This window comes from Microcaecilia unicolor, chromosome 7 (assembly GCF_901765095.1).
Source record: "Microcaecilia unicolor chromosome 7, aMicUni1.1, whole genome shotgun sequence".
Taxonomy (NCBI): Eukaryota; Metazoa; Chordata; class Amphibia; order Gymnophiona; family Siphonopidae; genus Microcaecilia; species Microcaecilia unicolor.
The window spans coordinates 171,802,138-171,828,369 of record NC_044037.1 but is presented as its reverse complement, the minus strand read 5'-3'; the positions used below and the strand labels follow the sequence as shown (position 1 = coordinate 171,828,369).

General features: G+C 45.9%; 1 protein-coding gene across 1 annotated transcript in view; it reads left to right on the top strand.

The window, feature by feature from the left end:
* Positions 1–26,232, top strand: part of NBEAL1 (neurobeachin like 1) — a 502,828-nt gene that overhangs the window by 102,623 nt on the left and 373,973 nt on the right. The window contains 4 exon segments of the mRNA XM_030208867.1: positions 14,850–14,932; positions 18,539–18,624; positions 20,150–20,456; positions 25,490–25,596. Of these exon segments, the coding sequence (XP_030064727.1) occupies positions 14,850–14,932; positions 18,539–18,624; positions 20,150–20,456; positions 25,490–25,596 (583 nt within the window).

Here is a 26,232-nt window from a genome sequence, read left to right as displayed (position 1 = left end):
TTCTATTCGCTTTCCTAGCCGCAGCAGCACACTGAGCAGAAGGTTTCAGCGTATCATCGACGACGACACCCAGATCCCTTTCTTGATCCGTAACTCCTAACGCGGAACCTTGCAAGACGTAGCTATAATTCGGGTTCCTCTTACCCACATGCATCACTTTGCACTTGTCAACATTGAACTTCATCTGCCACTTGCACGCCCATTCTCCCAGTCTCGCAAGGTCCTCCTGTAATCGTTCACATTCCTCCTGCGACTTGACGACCCTGAATAATTTTGTGTCATCGGCGAATTTAATTACCTCACTAGTTATTCCCATCTCTAGGTCATTTATAAATACATTAAAAAGCAACGGACCCAGCACAGACCCCTGCGGGACCCCACTAACTACCCTCCTCCACTGAGAATACTGGCCACGCAATCCTACTCTCTGCTTCCTATCTTTCAACCAGTTCTTAATCCATAATAATACCCTACCTCCGATTCCATGACTCTGCAATTTCTTCAGGAGTCTTTCGTGCGGCACTTTGTCAAACGCCTTCTGAAAATCCAGATATACAATATCAACCGGCTCCCCATTGTCCACATGTTTGCTTACCCCCTCAAAAAAATGCATTAGATTGGTGAGGCAAGACTTCCCTTCACTAAATCCGTGCTGACTTTGTCTCATCAGTCCATGTTTTTGTATATGCTCTGCAATTTTATTCTTAATAATAGCCTCCACCATCTTGCCCGGCACCGACGTCAGACTCACCGGTCTATAATTTCCCGGATCTCCTCTGGAACCCTTCTTAAAAATCGGAGTAACATTGGCTACCCTCCAGTCTTCCGGTACTACACTCGATTTTAGGGACAGATTGCATATTTCTAACAGTAGCTCCGCAAGTTCATTTTTTAGTTCTATTAATACTCTGGGATGAATACCATCAGGTCCCGGTGATTTACTACTCTTCAGCTTGCTGAACTGACCCATTACATCCTCCAAGGTTACAGAGAATTTGTTTAGTTTCTCCGACTCCCCCGCTTCAAATATTCTTTCCGGCACCGGTGTCCCCCCCAAATCCTCCTCGGTGAAGACCGAAGCAAAGAATTCATTTAATTTCTCCGCTACGGCTTTGTCCTCCTTGATCGCCCCTTTAACACCATTTTCGTCCAGCGGCCCAACCGACTCTTTGGCCGGTTTCCTGCTTTTAATGTATCTAAAAAAATTTTTACTATGTATTTTTGCTTCCAACGCTAATTTCTTCTCAAAGTCCTTTTTTGCCCTCCTTATCTCCGCTTTGCATTTGGCTTGGCATTCCTTATGATCTATCCTGTTACTTTCAGTTGGTTCTCTTCTCCACTTTCTGAAGGATTGTTTTTTGGCTCTAATGATTTCCTTTATCTTACTGTTTAGCCACGCCGGCTGATGTTTAGTCTTTTTTCCCTTTTTTCTAATACGTGGAATATATTTGTCCTGAACCTCCAGGATGGTGTTTTTAAACAGCATCCACGCCTGATGCAAGTTTTTTACTCTGCGAGCTGCTCCTTTCAGTCTTTTTTTCACCATTTTTCTCATTTTGTCGTAATCACCTTTTCTATAGTTAAACGCTAGCGTACTTGATTTCCTAGTTTCACTTCCTTCAATGCCAATATCAAAACCGATCATATTATGATCACTGTTATCAAGCGGCCCTCGTATCGTTACCCCCTGCACTAGATCATGAGCACCACTAAGGACTAAGTCTAGTATCTCAAACACCTGTGTAAACAACTCCAATACACTAATACTAGGTGACATAAACCTTCACCTAGAAGACCCCAATTCAGCCAGTACACGCGAATGCAAAGAATTCCTACAGTCCTGGGATCTCACATGGCCTCGCATGCAACCTACCCACCACAAGGGACACACACTGGACGTCTTATCATATAAATTGTCATCAGATCACAACCTATCAATAACAGATACCAAATGGTCAGAAACACCTTGGACCGATCACTATAAACTGAACCTATCCCTAAAATGTCGAAAGATGGGCTCATATCGCACTTCAGAACAAACAACTTACACTACCAGAGAGGGCAATTAGACCCACAAACATTCTGGCAACAGATATATGACAACAAATGGACAACACGAACCAACTCCTTATACTGTCTCAATCACTGGGAGGCTAGATGCAACAGCATACTGAACAAAATAACACCCTTAACGACCAGACTATCAAAAAGACAAAACTCGATACCGTGGTTCAATGATGAATTAAAAAAACTCAAAACACAATCCAGAAAATTTGAACGAGCATAGAAAAAAAACAAAAGACGAACATACATTCAATGCTTGGAAACAAATACACAGAAAATACAAATATGCAATTAGACAAACCAAAAGGTCATACTACAAGACTAAATAAGGACCGGATAACAAAGACCTTAAAAAACTATTTCAGCTTGCAAATAAGTTACTAGACACCACTCCTGTCACTACATCCAGCACAGACATACCATCCGCAGACAAACTGGCTACCTACTTCAAGGACAAAATAACAAAATTACGCAGCACCCTTCTTCACAACAACAACATTGAAAACTTCTTTGAGGACCTAGACCAAATCCCGGGCGGATACTCAGCTGACCGTATTTGGCATACATTCAATCTACTCACCACCGAATCAGTCACAGAAGCGATTCACAGATTAGCCAACAACCACCGTAAACTGGACATATGTCCCAGTCATCTACTTAAATCTGCCCCCAGCCGATTCACTGAAGACCTCACAGCCCACCTAAACTTCACTTTACAACAAGGTTTTTTCGCCGAGGAACATGGTAACATCCTACTTACTCCAATACCAAAAGACACTAAGAAAAAAACTAACGACCTCACCAATTATCGCCCTGTTGCGTCTATCCCTCTAATAGTAAAACTGACGAAGAGCCTGGTGACCAAACAGCTAAAGGAATACCTGAACAAGTATTCAATACTATATAACTCACAATCAGGATTCCATTCCCACCATAGTACCGAAACTGTCCTAATCACTTTCCTGGCCAAATTCAAGCAGGAAATAGCCACAGGTAAAAGCATACTCCTCCTTCAATTTGACATGTTGAGTGCATTCGATATGGTAAACCACAACATACTACTAAGACTCCTTGATCACTTTGGGTTTGTTGGAAACGTACTTAAATGGATTAAAGACTTTCTAACCACCAGAACATACCAAGTAAAATCAAATTCAAACACATCACCACCATGGAAAGCAACCTGTGGAGTACCTCAAGGATCGCCATTATCACCAATACTCTTCAACATGATGATGATCCCACTGGCAAAATCCTTATCCAATCGAGGCCTTAACCCATTCATCTATGCAGATGATGTTACAATCTACATTCCCTTCAGTCATACCCTGACTGAAATAACCAATGAAATTAATGATGGTCTGAACATCATGGACTCTTGGGCAAACTCATTTCAATTGAAACTGAACACTGAAAAAACACACTGCCTTATCCTCTCATCTCAACATAACACTTACAAACCCGCAACCTTAAACACCCCAGGACAAACACTCCCGATCTCAGACAGCCTAAAAATACTTGGAATCACAATCGACCGCAATCTCACCCTCGAGAGCCAAGTAAAAACCGTAATAAAGAAAATGTTTTACTCAATGTGGAAACTCAAATGAATAAAAACCTTTCTTCCCAAGAGATACCTTTCGCAAACTAGTACAGTCAATGGTCCTAAGTCACGCAGATTACTGCAACGGAATCTACGCGGGTTGCAAAGAACAACTCACAAAAAAGCCTCTAGCAGGCACTGTTCAAGTTTTAAACTAAAGGAAAAGGACTATGGAGATTAGTTGATAACATTTGTTTTTTTTAATATTTTCATTCTGCCTATCACTAACCTACAATTCCTCCTTTAAACCCCAATCTTTCAGTTCCCAAAACACAAAACAAAATAGTGTTCACTTACCAGAGAAATGTCCTCTCCTCTCAGAACTTCTCAGAAATAAAGTTCAGTGGGACCTTCCCTCTTTATATAGTTTGTCTGGTTTTTGCTAATACTGAAACCCGTGGCCCTCAAGTGTTTGTAAGGGAGCATAATTGGCCTTCAGAGGCAGCGTATGGGACATCTAGCCTGGTATTCAGTCGCGTAGCTACGTGGGGCCTGAGGGGGCCTGGGCCCCCGTAGATTTGGCCCTGGCCCTGGCCCCCCTGCCGACGATCCCCTTGAACCCCCTTCGACCACCAACCCTCCCCCGCCGTGGCCGTCCGCCCCGCTGTCGCTGCCCGCCCCGCCGCCGCATCAGATACCTTGTTTGCTGGCGGGGGTCCCCGAACCCCGCCAGCCGAAGAGAGTCTTTTTCAGCGCCGGAGTAGTGCCTTTGTTCAACGAAGTTCCTGGTGTGATCAGCTGTTTCGACGCCTTACGTCCTGTACCGTGCATGTAGCTCGATGCAGGACGTAAGGCGTCAGAAACAGCTGATCACACCAGGAACTTCGTTGAACGAAGGCACTACTCTGGCGCTGAAGAAGATTCTCCGGCTGGCGGGGTTCGGGGACCCCTGCCAGCAAACAAGGTATCTGATGCGACGGCGCGGGAGGGGAGGTTCAAGGGGGTTGTCGGCAGGCCGGGAGAGGGGGCCAATGTGGTGGCGGCGGCTCGGGGAGGGGGTGCGGCTAAATAGTGCCCCTCCACCTCGGGCTCTGCCCCCCACCCCCAGCGAGGTCTGGCTACGCCCCTGCTGGTATTCTGCTTCCAGGTGACCAATCCAGTTCTATACCTGGCAGACTCCTCTTCGGTAGCACCTCTTCCCACTACCAGTCCCGGGGCCAGTGGGCCTGAGACAGCTACACTGTGCTGCAGTGTTGGTTGACTATGTGGATATTCCACAGGAGCTCTAGTATCTGGTTTGGAGCTCTGTCTCTGGTCGCAGGAATTCAGTGCCAGAGAATGTGGTAAAGGAGGCAGTTAGCTTAGCGGAGTTTAAAAAAAGGCTTGGACGGGTTCCTTAAAGAAAAAGTCCATAGACCATTATTAAATTGACTTGGGGAAAATCCACTATTCTGGTATAAGCAGTATAGAATGTTTTGTACTTTTTGGGGATCTTGCCAGGTATGTGTGACCTGGATTGGCCACTGTTAGAAACAGGATGCTGGCTTGATGGACATTTGGTCTTTCCCAGTATGGCAATACCTATGTACTTATGTTTCTCCGAGGACAAGCAGGCTGCTTGTTCTCACGACTGGGTGACGTCCGCGGCAGCCCCCACCAACCGGAAATAAGCTTCGCGGGACGGTCAGCACGCAGGGCACGCCCACCGCGCATGCGCGGCCGTCTTCCCGCCCGTGCGCGACCGCTCCCGCCAGTTACTTTTTTTCCGCGACTGAGAGAGTTGTGTTTTCCCCTCTCTCTCGTTTCAGCCGCCGGATTTTTTCGACCGCGTTTACGCGGATCGTCGCTTTTGGCCTGTTCGGCCTCTTCTTTTTCTTCTTTCTCTTTAAAAAAAAAAAAAAAAAAAGAATTTTGCGCGTGTGGAGCACGCGCTCCTTCTTTTCCCTCGCTTTCTAGCGGGGACGCCTCGTTGCGGCCTAGTGGCCGCTCGGTCGGTTACAATTTTCGTGGTGTGATTTTAGCCACCATTGCCGACTTTGACTTCGCCGACGCGATTTTTCCGTCGATGTCCTCGAAGGTCCCGAGTGGATTTAAAAAGTGTGGTCGCTGCGGCCGGCCGATCTCGCAGACCGACACCCACGCTTGGTGCCTCCAGTGCCTCGGGCCGGAGCACAATCTCAAGTCGTGCGTTTTGTGTCTCGGTCTCCGGAAACGGACTCAGGTTGCGAGGCAAGTTCTGCGGGACCGTCTTTTTGGAACTTGCGCCGGCCCCTCGACGTCGACCTCGACGGCATCGGTATCGAAGACCGGTTCTTCGGTACCGGTATCGATGCCCGAGACATCGGCACCGATGGCAGCGACCCCAGGAGAACAGGTCCCGTCGGCCCGCCGGTCCGCCGGCGAGAGTGGGGTAGAGAGACCGCGTGGGCAGTCGGCCCCGGTCACTCCCTCAACTCGTGAGCCACGGGACCGAACCCTGTCGGACCCGGTACCCCGAGACCGAGGGGGATCGACCTCCTCCTCCTCCATGCCCTCCGGCACCGGTGACGTGCACCGGAAAAAAGACAAGAAGCGCCGTCACCGGGAGCCCTCGGTGCACCCTGAAGAGGAGTCGACGCCGAAGCGTCATCGCAGAGAGGAGAGATCTCCGTCGGTGGTGGAGGTACCGACGCGTCGGGGTTCCGGCACCTCGGTGCCATCTCCTGGCCCCCAGCAGCTTCCGGCACCGACACCCTTACCGGCCCCACCGCCTTTCCCGGCAGCGGGCCTGGACGAGTGCCTCAGAGCCATCCTTCCGGGGATCCTGGAAGGGCTGATGCGCCAGGCTGTGCCGGCGCCGGGGGTGCTTGCGCCCTCGGCGCCGATGACTGTGGCGCCGGCGAGCTCTAGCCCGGCGCCGGGGCAGTCGACACCGCCGCCGCTTGCGGTGCCGGTCTCGACAGCCACGCAGGTGGAGTCCCCGTCGACGTCGATGGAGGGAGCTCCGTCCCCGCCGGCGCGGGAGTCCACCGCTCGACGACACCGAGACCTTGGTGCCTCGACGTCGAGCCGGGCCCGGTACCGGACTCAGCTACATGAGCTAATGTCCGATACCGAGGACGAGGACTCGTGGGGGGAAGAGGAGGACCCGAGATATTTCTCCTCCGAGGAGTCTACAGGCCTTCCCTCGGACCCCACGCCGTCACCGGAGAGGAAGCTCTCACCTCCTGAGAGTCTCTCCTTTGCCTCCTTTGTGCGGGATATGTCTATAAGCATTCCCTTTCCCGTGGTCTCTGTGGAAGAGCCGAGGGCCGAGATGCTCGAGGTCCTCGACTATCCATCACCACCTAGAGAGTCCTCCACGGTACCGCTGCACAATGTCCTGAAGGAGACGCTGCTCCGGAACTGGGTGCGACCACTAACTAATCCCACCATTCCCAAGAAAGCAGGGTCCCAGTACAGGATCCACTCTGACCCAGAGCTCATGCGGCCCCAGTTGCCCCATGACTCAGCGGTCGTGGATTCTGCTCTCAAGAGGGCACGGAGTTCGAGGGATACCGCCTCGGCGCCCCCGGGGCGGGAGTCTCGCACTCTGGACTCATTTGGGAGGAAGGCCTACCAATCCTCCATGCTCGTGACCCGCATCCAATCTTACCTGCTCTATATGAGCATCCACATGCGGACCAATGTGCAACAGCTGGCGGACCTGGTCGATAAGCTCCCGCCGGAGCAGTCCAGGCCTTATCAGGAGGTGGTCAGGCAGCTGAAGGCGTGCAGAAAGTTCCTGTCCAGGGGGATTTTTGACACCTGTGACGTGGCATCTCGTGCTGCGGCCCAAGGTATAGTGATGCGCAGGCTCTCATGGCTGCGTGCCTCTGACCTGGACAACCGCACCCAGCAGAGACTGGCTGACGTCCCTTGCCGGGGGGATAACATTTTCGGTGAGAAGGTCGAGCAGATGGTGGACCAACTGCATCAGCGGGAAACCGCTCTCGACAAGCTCTCCCACCGGGCGCCTTCAGCACCCGCCCCCACGGGTGGGCGTTTTTCCCGGGCACGGCAGGCTGCACCCTATTCTTTTGCAAAGCGTAGGTACAACCAGCCGGCCCGAAGGCCTCGTCAGGCACAGGGACAGCCCCAGCGCGCTCGTTCTCGTCAACAGCGTGCGCCTAAGCAGCCCCCTGCGCCTCCACAGCAAAAGCCGGGGACGGGCTTTTGACTGGATCCACGGGAACATAGCCGCCCTACAAGTGTCCGTACCGGACGATCTGCCGGTCGGAGGGAGGTTAAAAATTTTTCACCAAAGGTGGCCTCTCATAACCTCCGACCAGTGGGTTCTCCAAATAGTGCGGTGCGGATACGCCCTGAATTTGGCATCCCTGCCTCCAAATTGTCCTCCGGGAGCTCAGTCTTTCAGCTCCCATCACAAGCAGGTACTTGCAGAGGAACTCTCCGCCCTTCTCAGCGCCAATGCGGTCGAGCCCGTACCACCCGGGCAGGAAGGGCAGGGATTCTATTCCAGGTACTTCCTTGTGGAAAAGAAAACAGGGGGGATGCGTCCCATCCTAGACCTGAGAGGCCTGAACAAATTCCTGGTCAAAGAAAAGTTCAGGATGCTTTCCTTGGGCACCCTTCTGCCAATGATTCAGAAAAACGATTGGCTATGTTCCCTGGATTTAAAGGACGCATACACTCACATCCCGATACTGCCAGCTCACAGGCAGTATCTCAGATTCCGACTGGGCGCACGGCACTTTCAGTATTGTGTGCTGCCCTTTGGGCTCGCCTCTGCCCCACGAGTGTTTACCAAGTGCCTCGTGGTGGTAGCGGCCTATCTACGCAAGCTGGGAGTGCACGTGTTCCCATATCTCGACGATTGGCTGGTCAAGAACACCTCGGAGGCAGGAGCCCTCCGGTCCATGCAGTGCACTATCCAACTTCTGGAGCTGCTGGGGTTTGTGATAAATTACCCAAAGTCCCATCTCCAGCCAACTCAGTCTCTGGAATTCATAGGAGCGCTGCTGAATTCCCAGACAGCTCAGGCCTACCTTCCCGAAGCGAGGGCCACCAATCTCTTGACCCTGGCTTCGCAGACCAGAGCGTCTCAGCAGATCACAGCTCGGCAGATGTTGAGACTTCTGGGTCATATGGCCTCCACAGTTCATGTGACTCCCATGGCTCGTCTTCACATGAGATCTGCTCAATGGACCCTAGCTTCCCAGTGGTTCCAGGCCACCGGGAATCTAGAAGATGTCATCCGCCTCTCCACCAGTTGCCGCACTTCACTGCTCTGGTGGACCATCCGGACCAATTTGATCCTGGGACGCCCATTCCAAATTCCGCAGCCCACGAAAGTGCTGACGACGGATGCATCTCGCCTGGGGTGGGGAGCCCATGTCGATGGGCTCCACACTCAGGGTCTGTGGTCCCTCCAGGAAAAGGATCTGCAGATCAACCTCCTGGAGCTCCGAGCGATCTGGAACGCACTGAAGGCTTTCAGAGATCGGCTGTCCTGTCAAATTATCCAAATTCGGACAGACAATCAGGTTGCAATGTATTACGTCAACAAGCAGGGGGGCACCGGATCTCGCCCCCTGTGCCAGGAGGCCGTCGGGATGTGGCGTTGGGCGTGTCGGTTCGGCATGCTCCTCCAAGCCACGTACCTGGCAGGCGTAAACAACAGTCTGGCCGACAGACTGAGCAGAGTCATGCAACCGCACGAGTGGTCGCTCCATGCCAGAGTGGTACGCAAGATCTTCCGAGCGTGGGGCACCCCCTCGGTGGACCTTTTCGCCTCTCAGACCAACCACAAGCTGCCTCTGTTCTGTTCCAGACTTCAGGCACACGGCAGGCTAGCGTCGGATGCCTTTCTCCTCCATTGGGGGACCGGCCTCCTGTATGCTTATCCTCCCATACCTTTGGTGGGGAAGACCTTACTGAAGCTCAAGCAAGACCGCGGCACCATGATTCTGATCGCGCCCTTTTGGCCCCGTCAGATCTGGTTCCCTCTTCTTCTGGAGTTGTCCTCCGAAGAACCGTGGAGATTGGAGTGTTTTCCGACTCTCATTTCGCAGAACGACGGAGCGTTGCTGCACCCCAACCTTCAGTCTCTGGCTCTCACGGCCTGGATGTTGAGGGCGTAGACTTCACTGCGTTGGGTCTGTCTGAGGGTGTCTCCCGGGTCTTGCTTGCCTCTAGGAAGGATTCCACTAAAAAGAGTTACTTTTTCAAGTGGAGGAGGTTTGTCGTGTGGTGTGAGAGCATGGCCCTAGAACCTCGTTCTTGCCCTGCACAGAACCTGCTTGAATACCTTCTGCACTTATCAGAGTCTGGCCTCAAGACCAACTCAGTAAGGAATCACCTTAGTGCGATTAGTGCTTACCATTATCGTGTGGAAGGAAAAGCCATCTCTGGAGAGCCTTTAGTCGTTCGATTCATGAGAGGCTTGCTTTTGTCAAAGCCCCCTATCAAGCCTCCTGTTGTGTCATGGGATCTCAACGTCGTCCTCACCCAGCTGATGAAACCTCCTTTTGAGCCACTGAATACCTGCCATCTGAAGTACTTGACCTGGAAGGTCATTTTCTTGGTGGCAGTTACTTCAGCTCGTAGGGTCAGTGAGCTTCAAGCCCTAGTAGCTCATGCTCCATATACCAAATTTCATCACAACAGAGTAGTGCTCCGCACCCACCCAAAGTTCCTGCCGAAGGTGGTGTCGGAGTTCCATCTTAACCAGTCAATTGTCTTGCCAACATTCTTCCCCAGGCCGCATACCCGCCCTGCTGAACGTCAGTTGCACACATTGGACTGCAAGAGAGCATTGGCCTTCTACTTGGAGCGGACACAGCCCAACAGACAGTCCGCCCAATTGTTTGTTTCTTTCGACCCTAACAGGCTAGGGGTCGCTGTCGGGAAACGCACCATCTCTAATTGGCTAGCAGATTGCATTTCCTTCACTTACGCCCAGGCTGGGCTGACTCTTGAGGGTCATGTCACGGCTCATAGTGTCAGAGCCATGGCAGCGTCAGTGGCCCACTTGAAGTCAGCCACTATTGAAGAGATCTGCAAGGCTGCGACGTGGTCATCTGTCCACACATTCACATCTCATTACTGCCTCCAGCAGGATACCCGACGCGACAGTCGGTTCGGGCAGTCGGTGCTGCAGAATCTGTTTGGGGTGTAAATCCAACTCCACCCTCCAGGACCCGAATTTATTCTGGTCAGGCTGCACTCTCAGTTAGTTGTTCTTCGTAGGTCAATTTCTGTTGTACCCTCGCCGTTGCGAGGTTCAATTGACCTGGGTTCTTGTTTTGAGTGAGCCTGAGAGCTAGGGATACCCCAGTCGTGAGAACAAGCAGCCTGCTTGTCCTCGGAGAAAGGGTATGATACATACCTGTAGCAGTTGTTCTCCGAGGACAGCAGGCTGATTGTTCTCACCTTCCCTCCCTCCTCCCCTTTGGAGTTGTGTGTTTCATATTTTTTGCTAGTCATTCAACTGGCGGGAGCGGTCGCGCACGGGCGGGAAGACGGCCGCGCATGCGCGGTGGGCGTGCCCTGCATGCTGACCGTCCCGCGAAGCTTATTTCCGGTTGGTGGGGGCTGCCGCGGACGTCACCCAGTCGTGAGAACAATCAGCCTGCTGTCCTCGGAGAACAACTGCTACAGGTATGTATCATACCCTATATATTGCATTTTAGCTTCAGCTGCTACTGGGTCACCAGCACCACTTGCTGCAGGTCGTAGTTCTACCTGTGGCTTTGGAGCCTTTCCTTCTGTTCTTTATATGGGTCAGCTAGCGCTTGCAGTATAGCTTTCTGCTTATCGCACAGCGGAGAGTGTGAGCCTGGATATAGAGTTTGCTGATTCAAGTCCCATGGCGGCTTGTCATCGGTTAGGATCAAAGGTGCTAGCAGCCTTTTTTGATTACTCCTTCTGACTTGGCCTCTCAGCCTCACTGTTTAGCGCTAGTTTGTGGCCATGTAAACCTGCTCAGGGGCACAGAATCACCAGGTGATGCCTAATGATGAGAGTAGATGTCTGTTATCGTAACTTTGTGGGTTCAGCTGCCACTTTCCACCTCATACAATTCTTGGTCCTCTCCTCATCATGAGGATAGTTCTGGTTTTGTCATTGGACAGCTGCACATGGCCTCCTCTGGTTCTTTTTGGCGTTCTATCCCATTAGTGGTAGGTTTTCTTGGACATCTGGAATTCTCAGGTTCCATCCTTGGGGAACTCCTGATCTCAGTGATTACTAGAGATCAGCCTGCAGAGTCATCTCAGTCTCACTTAAGGATCTTGTGGCCGAGGGCTGTTTCCCAGGTGTTCTAGCTTTCTGGGCTCCCACTTTGACAAGCTCTGAGGAATAGCTTGGCATTCAGTGCAATGGACAGTAAGCCAGTGGATCCAGGTCCCATTTCAGCTGTCTTTTGACCAGGCTGGCTTTCCTGCTACCACCCGTGTGGACCTTCGTTTCCAGGTCTCCTATGTCCTTCTGCATGTCCCAGGGATGGGGGCTCAATTCCCTTCTCAGATTCCTGTTAGACCTCTTCGGGTTCCTTAAGGAGTGTATCTCCATTGCCTCAGGCCAATGGGTCTTGGACCTCCTCTAGCAGGGTTACACTTGGAGTTCTCACACTCCCCCACAGTGTTCTATTGGACTATGTTTCTAGGCTCCATCATATCTTTCTGCTTTTCAAGTTGTTGCAGGCATCTTTCATTTATTATTGCTTTTCAGCTCAGTTAGTTTGCTCCCAGTTGTGTGTGGGCATGGGAGATTATTCCATTTACTTGGAATTTCAGGACAGGGGATGCTTACCCATAGGATTGGACTTCTACGAGTCCACATTGCACAGTGGCACATGACAGTCGGTAGTGGTTCACTCTGGCAAGGAGTATGGCTGCCCTCCTGGTTCTCATTTTGGTGAGATTTGTTACCCCCACCCCTTTGACTTCGCACAATGATTTCTGTGTTTTGCATTCCTTGTGGAAACTTCCTTTATTGCCTTGGCATTCTGCTGTTTTGCTTTCCATGGTTGTTTTCCAAGGGCAGGATTGTCGTGTTCACTTCCTTCACAAGGGTGGATTACCAGTTCTATCCTATCACCTGTTTGGTAGTTTAAGGCTCTGCCTCTACAGGGTACACAAGTTTTCTCCAAGGTAACCGTTGTTTTCTTTTTCAGTCCTTTTGGTGGGTATTCTCTTCCCCGTGAGTCTGTTATTTACAACTCAACTCTTGAAATATCTGGTCGGGGAATTTGCCATAGGTTTCAGGCTGGAATTTTTTACTCATGCTCCTGCTCCCAAGTTTTCATCTTTCAGGTTCTGCTTTCCCGCCCAGGTCTGGGAATATGTGTGCATTCTGGGTGACATGGCCTTGATCTTGGGCTTTCTTGCCTGTGTTGGATTTCTTTTCATCTGTGCAGCTCCTTCCCCTGGGAATCTGAGTCCATCTCGGTCTGTTCTGGTGGGTGCAGTACTGCCTTCTGCTGGCAATTCAGTGTTTTTTCTTCTCTGTAGCTCGTCTGCTGCTTGAGCATTCTTTAGCTGGAGATAAGAGGTTTGGATTCTGTCAGAGGTCCGACAGCCAACCGCCTCCTGGGCTGCCAGATGTGGGGCTCGGCTGTCTTGTCTGGTGGATCCCTTGTAGGCAGGGTATTGGGCCGACAGCTCATCGTTTTGCTGATGCTGGGTATGATCGCCCAAGGTAGCCTGGTGTTCTCTGAGATTCAGATTCTCTTCATGCAAGGTCTCGATATGCCGGGTTTGGTCCTGTCTGGTCCCTCCACGTTCCTGCGGCTGGAGGGTTGGTAGGCTTGTTTCCGCACTCTCTTTCTCAGGCGCTTTTGGGCTTTGTTTATGCCTCCTGTCTAGCCTTATGCCTTGTCCATCTAAACTTTTTGGGAGGGACCAGAGACTTGTTGGTCTGTTAGTTGCTTTGGGCTTTGTTTGGGTCTTCCCATGGGTAATGCATCCTCCAATGCCATGCTGACTTGCTGGACTTCAGAGGCTTTTTTTTAAGTCCACATCTGTACTAGCACTTCTCCCTTTCCAGATGGATTTGGGAAGCCTGCTCCCAGGCTGGCATGTCTTCCTAACCAAAGCCTGTTGGGTTTCCATGGAAGAATCCTGTAGAATGGTGTCTTGGTCTTCCTTGCTGCTTTCTCCATTCATTTTCCTTTGGATGTCTCTGCTCGCTTGTGGGCTTCCTTTGGGTGTTCCGCAGGAGTTGCAGATTCCCACCCTATTTATGAACTGCTTTGGTACATCCCACAAGTCTCTGGATTCATCTGCTGCTGCCACTAAGGAACAAAAAATTATGTTCTTACTTGATAATTTTCTTTCCTTAGTCGCAGCAGATGAATCCAGGGTCCCACCCTGTATTCTTCCAGCGGTTTCTCTTGCTTAGGTGGTAGTGGCTACATTTTTTCCTTTTAGATGGCCTGTGTCATTGGTTAGTTTTTGCAGTTTTGGTTTATCACTTTTCCGTGTGGGGAAGGAGAAATGTTACTTCTGTTTCCGTCTGCTTGGTTACGAGAAATACTGACTGACCAAGGAGCATGCCATCCTATAAGATAGAGTACTGAATTGCACTATCTCCACCTGCTGGTAGATGGTCACAACCCACAAGTCTCTGTATTCATCTGCTGTGACTAAAAGAAAGAAAATTGTCAGGTAAGAACATAATTTTTTGTTCATATTTACTGTAGATATTTTGAAAGCTTGACTGGCTGGGGCGGGGTGGGGGTGGGGGTCCCCAAGTTAGGTTTGGGAAGCTCTGGGCTAATATGATTTTTGATGTAAACTTTCAAAACCACTAAAATCTCTATGGCCTAATAAAATTGGTATTCCTAAACAAGCTTGTATCCTATGTCATTAATTAAGCTAGGGAAAGTATCATCACTACCTACTCTGCTTTATTTTAACTAATCTCAGCATTGAAAGGAATAAATTAATATTGGCAGAATTGCCAACTGGACTGATCACCTTCAGCAAAGAAGATAAAAAGCAGAGCTCTCTGAAGGTTGTTTATTCCTGACTACCCCTCCCTTTCTTTTTCACTGCTCTTTTAATTGACGCAAGTTACTATGTTGTGGCAGTGGGGCCTAGGTTCAAGCTGAAATCTCATTCTCTGATGCGGTTTGTATTTCCTTGACTAGTGAAAGTTGTGTATGAGTACCTGGAAAGTTAATGACAGCACGTTTCTGCCCAGGTAGTTAAATGTTTGTGCACTTTTGACTTGTCCATTTTGATTTGGTTTCCTATAGAAGAATCTTGAGTGCTGTGGAAAAAAGCAGACAGAAATATAAACCGGCCACCCTCACTGTGGAATTTATTCCTTTCTTTTATCGTAAGTACCATTTTCCAGATTCTGTTTCTTAATTTTAAGAATTTGCATTCAGGATGCACAGTTTATGCTGACCTGGATTTCTCATTTCTCATTAGTGTCTGCCATAATTTGCTTCAGTATGGTATTCACAGTGGACTCAAATACCTTGTCTCTAATCTTTCAAGTTTTCCGGAGATTCCAGTCATTAACTTGTACACTGAGATAAGCTAAATGAATTGGTCTTGAAAGGTTCAGTACAGTCTATGGATAATTTCAGAGTGTGGCTGAGAGAGAAAATAAAGATTAGCTAATTTTCTCATTGTTGAAATGAATCTACAATATTGTGGAGAATTCATCCTCACCAATCGTTCATTAGGTGGAAGCAGAGAAAATCATCGGGTAATAGATTGCATGTCTTCACTTCAACAGAGTCATAAAACTTTTCAATTCTGCTCTTCTCATCGTAGAAAAGTCAAAATGAGTATACACCTTGAACATTTTCTGTATCAGTATCTTAGTTCTCCACAGGGTGCCCTGTTGCATTGTGAAAAATATGAGCCAGTTGGTTGCAACAATGTCCTTTTTGAACTTTTCTGTTTTTGGTAAACTCTGGTGTGCTTTCCATAATTAACACTTACTTTATCAACTGTATGTACAGAAAATTTAACCAGGCCACAACTGAAAAGTTCAAGTTTGGATAAATGTTTTACAGTTGTTTTTGAAGTTTCTTGATTCATTATGAAAATCAAAAATGGTATATTGGTTCCCCTTCACAAAATTAAATATCTCAAAACTAAGGAGGAACACACTGTTGCACCCTTGTTTGAAACATCCGTTGTGAAAGAAAAACAAAGGTTTTTCATTTTGAGGCAAACCAAATGGGTTAGAATGGAATATGACATTAGAGCATTGTTATACAGTGTTTCTTGCCTTTATTGTTTCACATGTCAAATTGTGTCTCAGTCATTGTAAGTTCCTTTATCATCTTTTACACCATTCTCCAAACTTTTATATGATTGATGATGCTTCACAGCATAGTAGGCTTGCAAAGTACAACAGCAGTAGCTTTATGTTTCTGAGATTGCGCAGAAGAAGTAAACCAAAACCAAAAAGACATTCAAGATAACGTACCTGTATTTTGAGTGTTCAGTTTGTGCTTTCTGACAAAATGTGCTGATATGGAATGCCTGTACCTTGGCTGCTCGTGTTGATGTCACATGGTACTCAAAAACTGAGGCTGGAATGGTAAGGTATCACTGTGAGACTCTGATAAAAACAGAAGAGTGTAGCCAGGGTATCTAATGCCCTAGATGAACCTTCAACCATGTGCCTTCTCCCAATCTGTTGCTTAAGACGAGATAATATGGTGACCCCCCCCAAGGCACCCAAATGGGAAAGTCCCCTCAGAGCTCTGGTTAGGGACCAAGGCAGGAGAGAGGGCCCCCTCACTCAGAACACTGACCAGAGGATTGTCCCAAGATAAAAGAATGCAACTTACATTCCTGTGCTATGTAATGAAGAAATGAGAACTTTTCAATTGCAGGGTATCCTTGGCATAAATTGTAGCAGTTAAATTAAATAGCCTAGGAGTCTAATGTAAAAAAAAAAAATTCCCACTGATTATGCACATTTGACCTTCATGAAGTCGGTATCCACAGAAATCCTCCTCGCTCTGCAGTGGGTGTAGAGCAGAACTAGGATATTCCCCAGAGAACTCACTATACAAAGATATGCCTGATTCTCATTTCATCTCAGTAATAGCAACATAAACGTCCTCATCAGTACTAGGCATATTGTAATCCAAAACTCTATAAAATCACTCAGGACCAGAACTCACACAACAACAAGCCTACCAAGAAAAGGATAGTACTGTAAATATTGCAGTGAGCCCTAGAACATGAGTGCACCTACAGGGAAAATTTAAGCTGGATTACTGCAGATCATATATAAAAACTCCACGGACTGTCTGGTCTGGGTCACATGCTGAACATGGGTAGACCCTCAAGTACAGAATAAATTACTAAAAATAGAAATATGCAGACAAAATTTAAACACTAAGAATCTACACTCTTCATGTAGTGTGACACCAAAAGAAATTGAATGCATTCCCCATAGTATGGTGATTCTATAAAACAGCAGATGTTAATTCCAAAGACTGACATGTTCCAATCACTAAATAGAAACATAAAACTTATTTTCAATCTTTTTTTGACTGACCATTTTATTTTCTAATTTTCTCCTTCCCAGTCTCTGGTTTCCTCTTCCCTTTGTTTTGTAGCTATGTTATGGGGGGGTCTCCTTTCTATTTACCATTTATCTTTTTCTTCCTGAGGTCTTCACTTCCTGCCCCGTATCTCTCTGACATTGAACCTTTACTTTCATCTTTCTTCCATTTATTTTTTTTTCTTTAACCACTCATTTCACCCCTCCTCACCATTTAGTCCTTAAATATCTCCCTCAACCTAGTGCTCCCATTCCCCATCTCTCTCCTTCCTACCTCAGCCTCTTACTCCTCCTCTCTCTTTCCTTCCATCTCTTTCCCCCCAGCTCTGTGTCCAGCATCTTCCCTTCCCTTCTTGCTCTATGACCAGCATTTCTCCATTTCTTCTCCACTTTATGCCAGGTGTCCAGAAGCTTTCCTTCTCCCATCCTCTATACAACATTTCCCTTTCTCTTCCCCACTTCCCCCCCACCCCATAGTTCAGCATCTCTCTTCTTCCCCATTCTCCTTGTCCAGCATCTCTCACCTTCCTTTCAGTTTTCCCGTGCAATGTGTGTAGCATTTCTCCCTTTGTTCCCCACCTTAGTCCAGCATCTTTTCTTTCCTACTTGCCTATGTCCTGCACCTTTCCCCTTCTTTCCCTTCACCTTGCTCTGTGCCAGCAGTTGTCCCCTTTCATTCCCTTCCTCATTCCCTGTAGTCTAGTCTAGCATCTTCCTTCCTCCCCCCCCAACCCCAGGCCTGCCGCCACTTCTGCCCTATCTCCAGCTGAATAAAACAAAGCTCAGCATGACAAGGGGCTTTAAGCAAAGGACTGTGCATCCTGTCTCTTCTGTCTTGAGCACAGGCCTTTGCTTAAAGGCCTGCCACCATGCTGACAACATTTAAGCACTGCTTTACATGCTGCTGCTTCAAATTCTGCCCCCTAGTCTGCTTAGCATTAGGGCCAGCCCTGACTACAGCAGGAAAGCAGCCATTGAACAGATACTCTGCTCTATACACAATCCATAGTGTAAACTGGTTTGGGAGTTAACAGAACCAAGAACTGATGGGAAGACATAATTCTAATTAAATTTGATAAAGTATTTGTGGAAATTAGGTGATAATCCAATCTAGGGCAGCTTTCAGCTACTTTACTTCAGAAATGCTCTAATTTGAGGGGAATTTACTGATTTTTTTTTTTTTTTTAAACCTGTGCCTTCACATTCAGATTATTCCTGCAACTAAAAGTTCCCTTCTGTGTTTCCTGTCTGTGCTGTAGAATTTGCCTTCTGTACTTTTCTTTATGGAAGGATTATGTGTTTGAATTCATAGTGTATGCATTTTTAACAATTACGTATTTAAATTTGTATTTTAAATTGGGGTCTAAAATACACAAGCCCATCTTTAGTTTTTTGTTTTCCTAGAGTGTTTCCAAGAAAGTGAGCACCTCAAAGAAAGTCTAAAATGTTGTCTGTTACATCTGTTTGGAGCCATTGTGGCTGGTGGGCAGGTAAGTAGCAAACGTGAAATAAAATAAGTTAGACCTCGAGGTAGATTTTTGGAGATCTTTGCTTAGAGAATCAAAGGTTGGAATGAGGCTAATTCCCTGTTCTAGGCGTATGGTAGTGATCTAATAGTCGTAACAAGTTTGTGTGTATAAAATGACATTGCTTGGCAAAGAAGCAGAAAAGATTTCCCTAATGCCTCTGGTTTAGTAGTTTCTCTCTAGTTTAAAGAGAGACCCCCCCCCCCATTTTTTTTCTTGATAAGGTTTTTCAGTTTATTTTATCAGATTAAGCAAGAGAAGGAGTATTCTAGATAAGCCAATTTGAAAAATGGCTTAGATAGATAAAGTTATTTACAAATTATTTTCCAGGCCTTTCCTCTTTTTCTTAATTGATAGGCTTTTGACTTTAAAAGCAACCTGCAGTGTCAGTGGTTTAAAATAACCTGAGTCTAATAATATTAAAATACTTGTATAGTGCTAGTCTATTATGCACTTGTAAATGTTGATGCTGAGAACACCCCCCCCCCCTTCTTTGATTCACTAGCCAATTTAATTTATATAATCATCTGAATTCCCCTGTAAGTTATAATTCTTGGTACAGTTTTGAAAGATTGCTCTTATTCATGTACATTGATAAAACTGCATATTGTCTTTGAAAGTGTATTTTATTTAAGCCATTTCCATGGCCTTTTGCAAAATTGCCCACTTCTGTTTGTGCATAGTGCTTCTGAGTTCATACATTTGCATCGCTTGATGTACCCTTGAGGGGTTGTGGTTAATGAGGGTTTTGCAGTATACATACATGAATTTTCAAAGGTATGCAAAATATCCACAAAAATAAACTGTAGTATGGGTATTTTCTCTGAGGTAATTTTTAAAATGAAGTTACATGCATTCTTTCATGTGGAAAACTGGTGTAAAATCTACAGGTAAAAGATTTCCATGGTTGTTATACAGAGCAGTTACTCTGCCCATAAAATGGGTAATTTTGTAAATTGGTATGTTTTATGTCTGCTTTGTGATATATTAGAGCCCAGTAAAAATTATGGGTCTAATATTTAAATATAAAACAAAAACACTGAGCTCCTAAACTTGTACTTCTAAGTTATGCTTCTGAATTTGTGCCCCGTACTCAGCTGCAAATTCATCTTAATTTAGGAACTTAAAAGTTATGCTTATAAATTTAGTCCTTCTAATCATTTATCTAGATTTATGAGTTTAATTTATGAGCCTAGTTCTGAAAATTGGTGCTAAGCTCCTGTTCCCCCCCCTTACCTTATATCCACCCTTGTTGCCACCTACTTTTTATGCTCCTAAATTTAGGAGTATAATTAAATTTTGAGTATTAATTTTGGCACTCAGTTTTAATAAATTTTTTAAGAGGCCAATTAGGAACATAACTCCCAAAGTTAGGAGCATAAATCCTTTAAATATTGACCCCCTACATTTTAAAAAGTTGATATTCAAATTACTTGAACCTTTCTGCCCTAATATTCTCAAAGTTATAATTGTATTGGGGGTATTTCAGAGAAATGCTCTTCAAGCAATATCTCCGGCCACTGTGGAAGTGTTAATGCGTGTTCTGGCAGACTCCGATATCTGGGATGACTGGAATCCCAAGGAAGTAAGCAGGAAGGCTGAGCTAACCCTCATGTGCCTGACAGAAGTGGTACATATTCTGTTGACCAGCAGCTCAGACCAGCGGCAAGTGGAAACAAGCACCATATTGGAGAACTACTTCAAGCTGTTAAATTCAGACCACTCGGCTTTACCCAACTCCAAGCAGTCCAGATACTGGGAGAGCAGATTCATAGCACTGCAGATCCAAATGTTAAGTAAGTGCTGCTTCTAGGCAGTTCCTGAAATAATTCTGTTCTGCAAAATGGTACCTTCTCTTTTTGCTTTTAAAAAAAAAAAGAGAGAGAAAAAATAAAGGGAAAGCCCAGGAAGTGATAAAAAAAAGTATAAGGCAAAAGGCAGTAAATTCATTGCAGAGAAACCTAAGCAAAATATGTTTTGCCCACAAATCAGCCAGAATGGGTTTATTTCCTTCTGCCATTGCAAGGCAGAATATGTAAGACTCCTTTTTTCCATGGGTTGTGAATGTTGTCACTACACCAGCCTTAGCTCTGGATGTTATAACTTTTACATGTTGTAAGGATGCTGTAGGTGCCCACAGGGAGAATTGCCCAAATAAGCCCTGAGGCCAATTGTTTCTCTCTGTTTCAGTAATCAGAGTGTAGTTGTGATCAGGCAGTACAAACAATTGCCTTTCTGAAGTTCATTTTATAGAAAGAGATGCCATAAAGTAGCAATGCCCCTCCTTGTCAAATTGAAATTTTCTTGCAAGCCAAACAAGCCATAGTAAAGAAGAGGAGCTGTTCAGTAGTGCATTTGACTACAGCATATACAAAAACCACTTGATTTGTTTTCCTTTATTCTTTAAAGTATGAAACAATCACATAAGATAGTACACGTGTAGATTGCGTACAATGACTCTTCAGTACACTGCTGAGAATAACACCAGTGATTACCATCTCAGGTTACCTTTCCCATGCCAACATACTCCCCCCCCCCCCCCATACGTTCCCTACAGGTAAAACCTACATTAGTGTCAGGTCCACCCAATGTATCATACACAAACAAGGGCATTATGATCCAGTATTTGCAAGGGACAAGCTGCTCTCTCCTTCTATTTACCATACAGGACCCAAACTTTAGCAAACTGAAGGACTATTCTGTCTCAGTGCCGTAAGCTTTTACATTCAATAGAGAGAGTTGATTTTTACAAGAACTTGGGAAATAGATGGTACTTCAGGCTTCTTCCAGGCCAATGCCAATACCAAATGACTAGCTGTAGTCACACTGACCACAAACTTCTGGAGTCCGGTTGGGAGCCTCTGTGGGCTAATGTCAAGCAGTCCATATGTCATAGGCACTGGGTTCCCAATATGGCAGTGATGAGATCAAAATCAGTGTCTCAAAAATCTTTAAGCCTTAGGGCAAGACCATAAAATATGCTTTAAAGTGTCTGTCCCCATATGAATGCCAACACTGATCACTATCCGTCCCAAATATCCACTGCAAGCAGACAGGTGTATAATGCCATTAGTACATCTTATATCCATTCTCTATCAAGTTACTAGCCACTGAAACCTTTAACAGTTTATAGAAAATTCCCTCCCATTCTTTTTTTTTTTTTTTTATCAAAAGTGCTCCCCAGCAGCCCTTCCCAAACTGAAACATATTTTCTCGGAGGACAAGCAGGTCTATTTATTATCACAAGTGGATAACATGGTACTGCATTGCCCGGTCCGGAGCTTATAACAAGCTTTAGAGAGCTTTGTGGAGCATGAGCCACACTCCACCGCGCATGCGCGAGTGCTTTCCTGCCTGCCACCAGGGCACTGTTACCGCAGTTTTTTCTACTGCGGTGAGGAGATGACTGCGTCTGTAGTTTCTGCTCACGCCTGGTTCGGAAGAGCTTCATTTTGTTCCTTTTTGGCTCTTATTTTAGTGATTTTTCACTGTGCCTTCTCAGGCTTTTGTCCCTTCTCATCCCATATTTTCTTAGCTTCTTTCTTCACAGTTTTTAAGCTTCTTTTCTTTTTCCGTGACTTTGGTCACATTTAGGCCTAGTCTCCGGTCGGGTTTTTCTTGGTGCCTTTCCCTTTTTTTCAGGCACCACCGCGTCTTTGGATTTGGCTTCGGAGGTTTTTCCTTCCATGTCCACTAAAGTTCCCAGTAGCTTTAAGCACTGTTCCCAGTGCAATCAGATGATCTCTGGCAAAGACACCAATTCTTGGTGTCTTCAGTGTTGTTTAGGGCCCGACCATAGCCCTGCCAACCATGTCCTTTGTCTTCAGATGAAGAAGAGGACTCAGGTTGCCAGAGAGGCTCAATGCGAGAGGATTTTTGGGGCCAGGTCCAAATCCTCGATGTCTGTATTTGTATGATGATAGATCTGACTCCTGGTGTCTATTTTATAATGGCACTTGAGCATTCGAAGCCTAGTCTAGCCCATCCAAATCTGTCTTGCCATAATCGGTCCATATACTGTAGAAGTCTACCCGGTACTGGCTTTACTTCCCAACTACTGGAGTTGCTGTTTAAGCACTGTTACATTTTGTCTTGATTCCATACTCTTCCAAACATAGGGCTCTTTTGTGTTTAACCCACACATTCTTGAGTTGTATTACTATTTATTTATCCACCGCCTTCCAGGCATCTACCACAGTCTCTGTAGAAAAAGTGCTTTCTTATGTTACTCTTAAATTAACCCTCCCCCACCCCCCACACACACAACTTCAGTTCCTGTCCTCTAATTCTGCTGCTTCCCTGTCTCTGGAAAATATGTGTTTTTATATGAATACCCCTCAAGTATTTAAACATCTGTATTATATCTCTCTTAGCCCTCTTGTCCACTGGGATTATATATATATATTCAGCTCATCGAGTCTCTTCTCTTACGTCTTTTGGCGCAAACCCCATACCATTTTCATCGTTTTCCTCTGAGTTGCTTCTAGTCTTTTTGTATCTTTAGTGAGATCCAGCCTTTAAAATTGTGCACAGTACTCCAAGTAGGGCCTCGCCAGCAATTTTTACAGTAGTATTAACCCCTCCTGTCTTCTGCTTATGTCTCTTTTTATGCAGCCTGGCATTCTTCTGGCTGTGAACATCACCTTGTTACATTATTTCACTGCCTTAAGATCCTCAGACTTTCACTCAAAGTTCCCTGTCCTGAACTGTGCTCATCAGTTTCTCATACATCCCCTTTGGATTTCTGCAACATAAGTGCACCACTCCACACTTTGCATTAAATTGTAACTTCCAAAACTTAGCCCATTCTAATTTTTTTTTTATAGATCTCTTCTTATGTTTCTACTTTCTTCAGGGTGTCCACTCTATTGGAACTCTTCATTTGATCTGCACAAAGGCAAACTTTTCCTTCTAACCCTTTGGCAGTGTTGGTCACAAATGTATTACATAGAATCGGCCCCAGTACTGATTCCTGATGCACTCCAATACTCGCCTTTCCTCTGATCTGATTCCATTTACAAACACCCTCAGTCAACCAAGTTCCAACAAAGAAAATCCAGATCCACACGACTGGGAGCATAGTTTTACCTTGAAGAAAACAGGACGGTGGGGTCAACTTAAGCCAGTGTTGAGAACTAAAGATAAGGCAGAAGGGCCATGGATTCTCACTCTGTGCTGGTGGTGTGGAAGCGCAGGAAGTGGAACATTAGAGGAAATGCTGTAACTATTGCACATGCTGAGAGGCATTGCTGAGAAATTTCTGGAAAACTCTGGGTAAAAGATTGATACTGACAATGTCACCCATCTGTGTGAATGATGGTTCCGCTATCTTCAGACTGTAGTTACAGATAAACAGCTTTGCTTTATTTCTGTTTGTAGTTTTTTTTACCTTTTACTTGTGCTAGCACTGGCTTGTCTTCTTTAACATAGTCATTCATTTCTTTTCTTTTAAGTCCTGTTAAAGTTCTTTTTATAGCCCTTTTGAAGTCTAGAGTTCTTTTTCAAGTATGCTTTGGTCCTGATCCAGTAATTCGATTGCTCAATGCAGTACACTTATCACTGAACTCTAGGGTGACCCTTACTGTATATGAAATTCTGTCTATATACCAGTACAAGGTCCAATTTTCTTTGCTTGAGAAATATCTCTTGTAAGGATTTTAGTATCCATTTACTTTTAGTTAATTCTGCAACTGTCAGTCTACATTAAGTTTGCCATTAATAGTACCTTTCCTTTGCCTGCTATCTTTTGGGTGGCTTCTGTTCTGCCCATACTTTCTGACCACTTAATGAATAATTGTATTTGTACTCCTATTTCTTTTATGCTTCCTCTGAACACCTTCTGCTTGCCTCTGTTGGAGGCAGAATGCTGGGCTAGATGACTCTCTGGTCTGACTTAGTTTGACAACCCCTATGCTCCTAATTGTGCACATCATAAAAATATTCCCATGAACCCTGGCCATCCCAAAGCGAGGAAGTATACATCTGATGACAGCTGGTTTGGATATATAAAAGTGCAATAACATAAAATATCTGCAGTGTGAAAATGTGTTCCAGTACAGTAGTTCAGTTTTAAGTCTAGTCAGTGTTAAAGGCCTAGCAAGACCTTGATGTTTTTTGGGTGAGGGCCTGAGCCCCAAGTGGAGGGGGGGGGGTACATTTTGCTCTGCCCCCACCGCAATCCTCACATACCTGGACTGGTGGGGGTCCCCAAACCCTACCAGCTGACGTCTTCCTGTGGCGATACTCGGTGCTTCACTGCCTGCCCTGCTTTCCTGCCCCGGCGCACATGCTTGGTGTTGGTGAAAATTTTGGGGAGCCAAGGCCCCCTTGTGGCTATGCCACTGGTCATTATCAGTAGTCTTCTTAACAAACTGTAGTGAAATGATTTCAGGACTAACAATCAGCATGATTATTTGTTCTGTCTTATATAGAAATTACTTTTATAATTTTCCCAATTATTTTATTTTAAGTTGCTTAGATATACCACTTTGTGTTAATTCAGAAAGCTAAAACAATGCATACTTTCCATTTCCTTAAAAGTTTTTTTTTTTTTTTTTAGCAATCTTCCTTTTCTACCAGTTCTATTTTTTCCATTGTTTAGTGTGTTTTGGCATGAGTGATAGCAAACTCTTGTAGATGATAGACAATTGGTGGCAAACCCTAGGATCTCTGGCTGTGCTATACAGTTGTGGTTCCTTTAGCATTTTTCTATATGCTCATTTGTCTCCATTCACAAATGTACTATTTTTAGTGTTTATTAGTGTTTAGAGGAAGTGTAAAATGACAGATGCAGTGATTTTATTCATGTGTTTTCATTTGACTTTGGCAGAGACTGTCACAGCCATGTTAGACTGCCCAGATAGACCTGTTCTCCAGGCTATTTTCCTGAACAGCAATTGCTTTGAGCATCTCATCCGACTTCTCCAAAATTGCAAGGTAAACATTCCATTATTAATACTTCAATTATTTTCACCAAACTTCACCTGTATTCACTTTGACTTTCACTGTTTATTGACAAAACATTGAGGCTTTGAGTTACAGAGGACAAGAGATGCTGTGGAATAGAACCAAAGTAGGGGTTATTAGGTATGTACAAATGTAGAAATTAGAACTTGAAAGTTTTGCATCAAGATGAATAACGTACAATGAAAAAGAGATTGCTTAACAAGTAAAGAAAATATACAATGGTGGATCAGACCAGATCGATACCAGCATCCTATCTCCCATACTGATCAGTCTAGGCCACTAGGATCCCAAAGAATAAATATATTTTTTTGTTGCTCACTCCAAAGGATAAGGGGTGATTTTCCCAAGCTCATCTATATAAATAATTCTCACCTCCAATTCTGAAGCTCACTGTGTGGCAGGGAAACACTGAAGCCCTGTACTGTTGTAGCCTGTCAGCACCTCTCACTCTCACTCATACGCCCGCCCTCAGCCACGCCCCATCCGGACACAATTCGCAACCCCAACATTCTAATGAAGCCCCAAAGCTCCACCCACTTCTGTGAAGGGTTCGTTAGTTCGTGGTGGTGAAGCCTCTCCACTGACCATGTCTCTCTGTCACGCCCT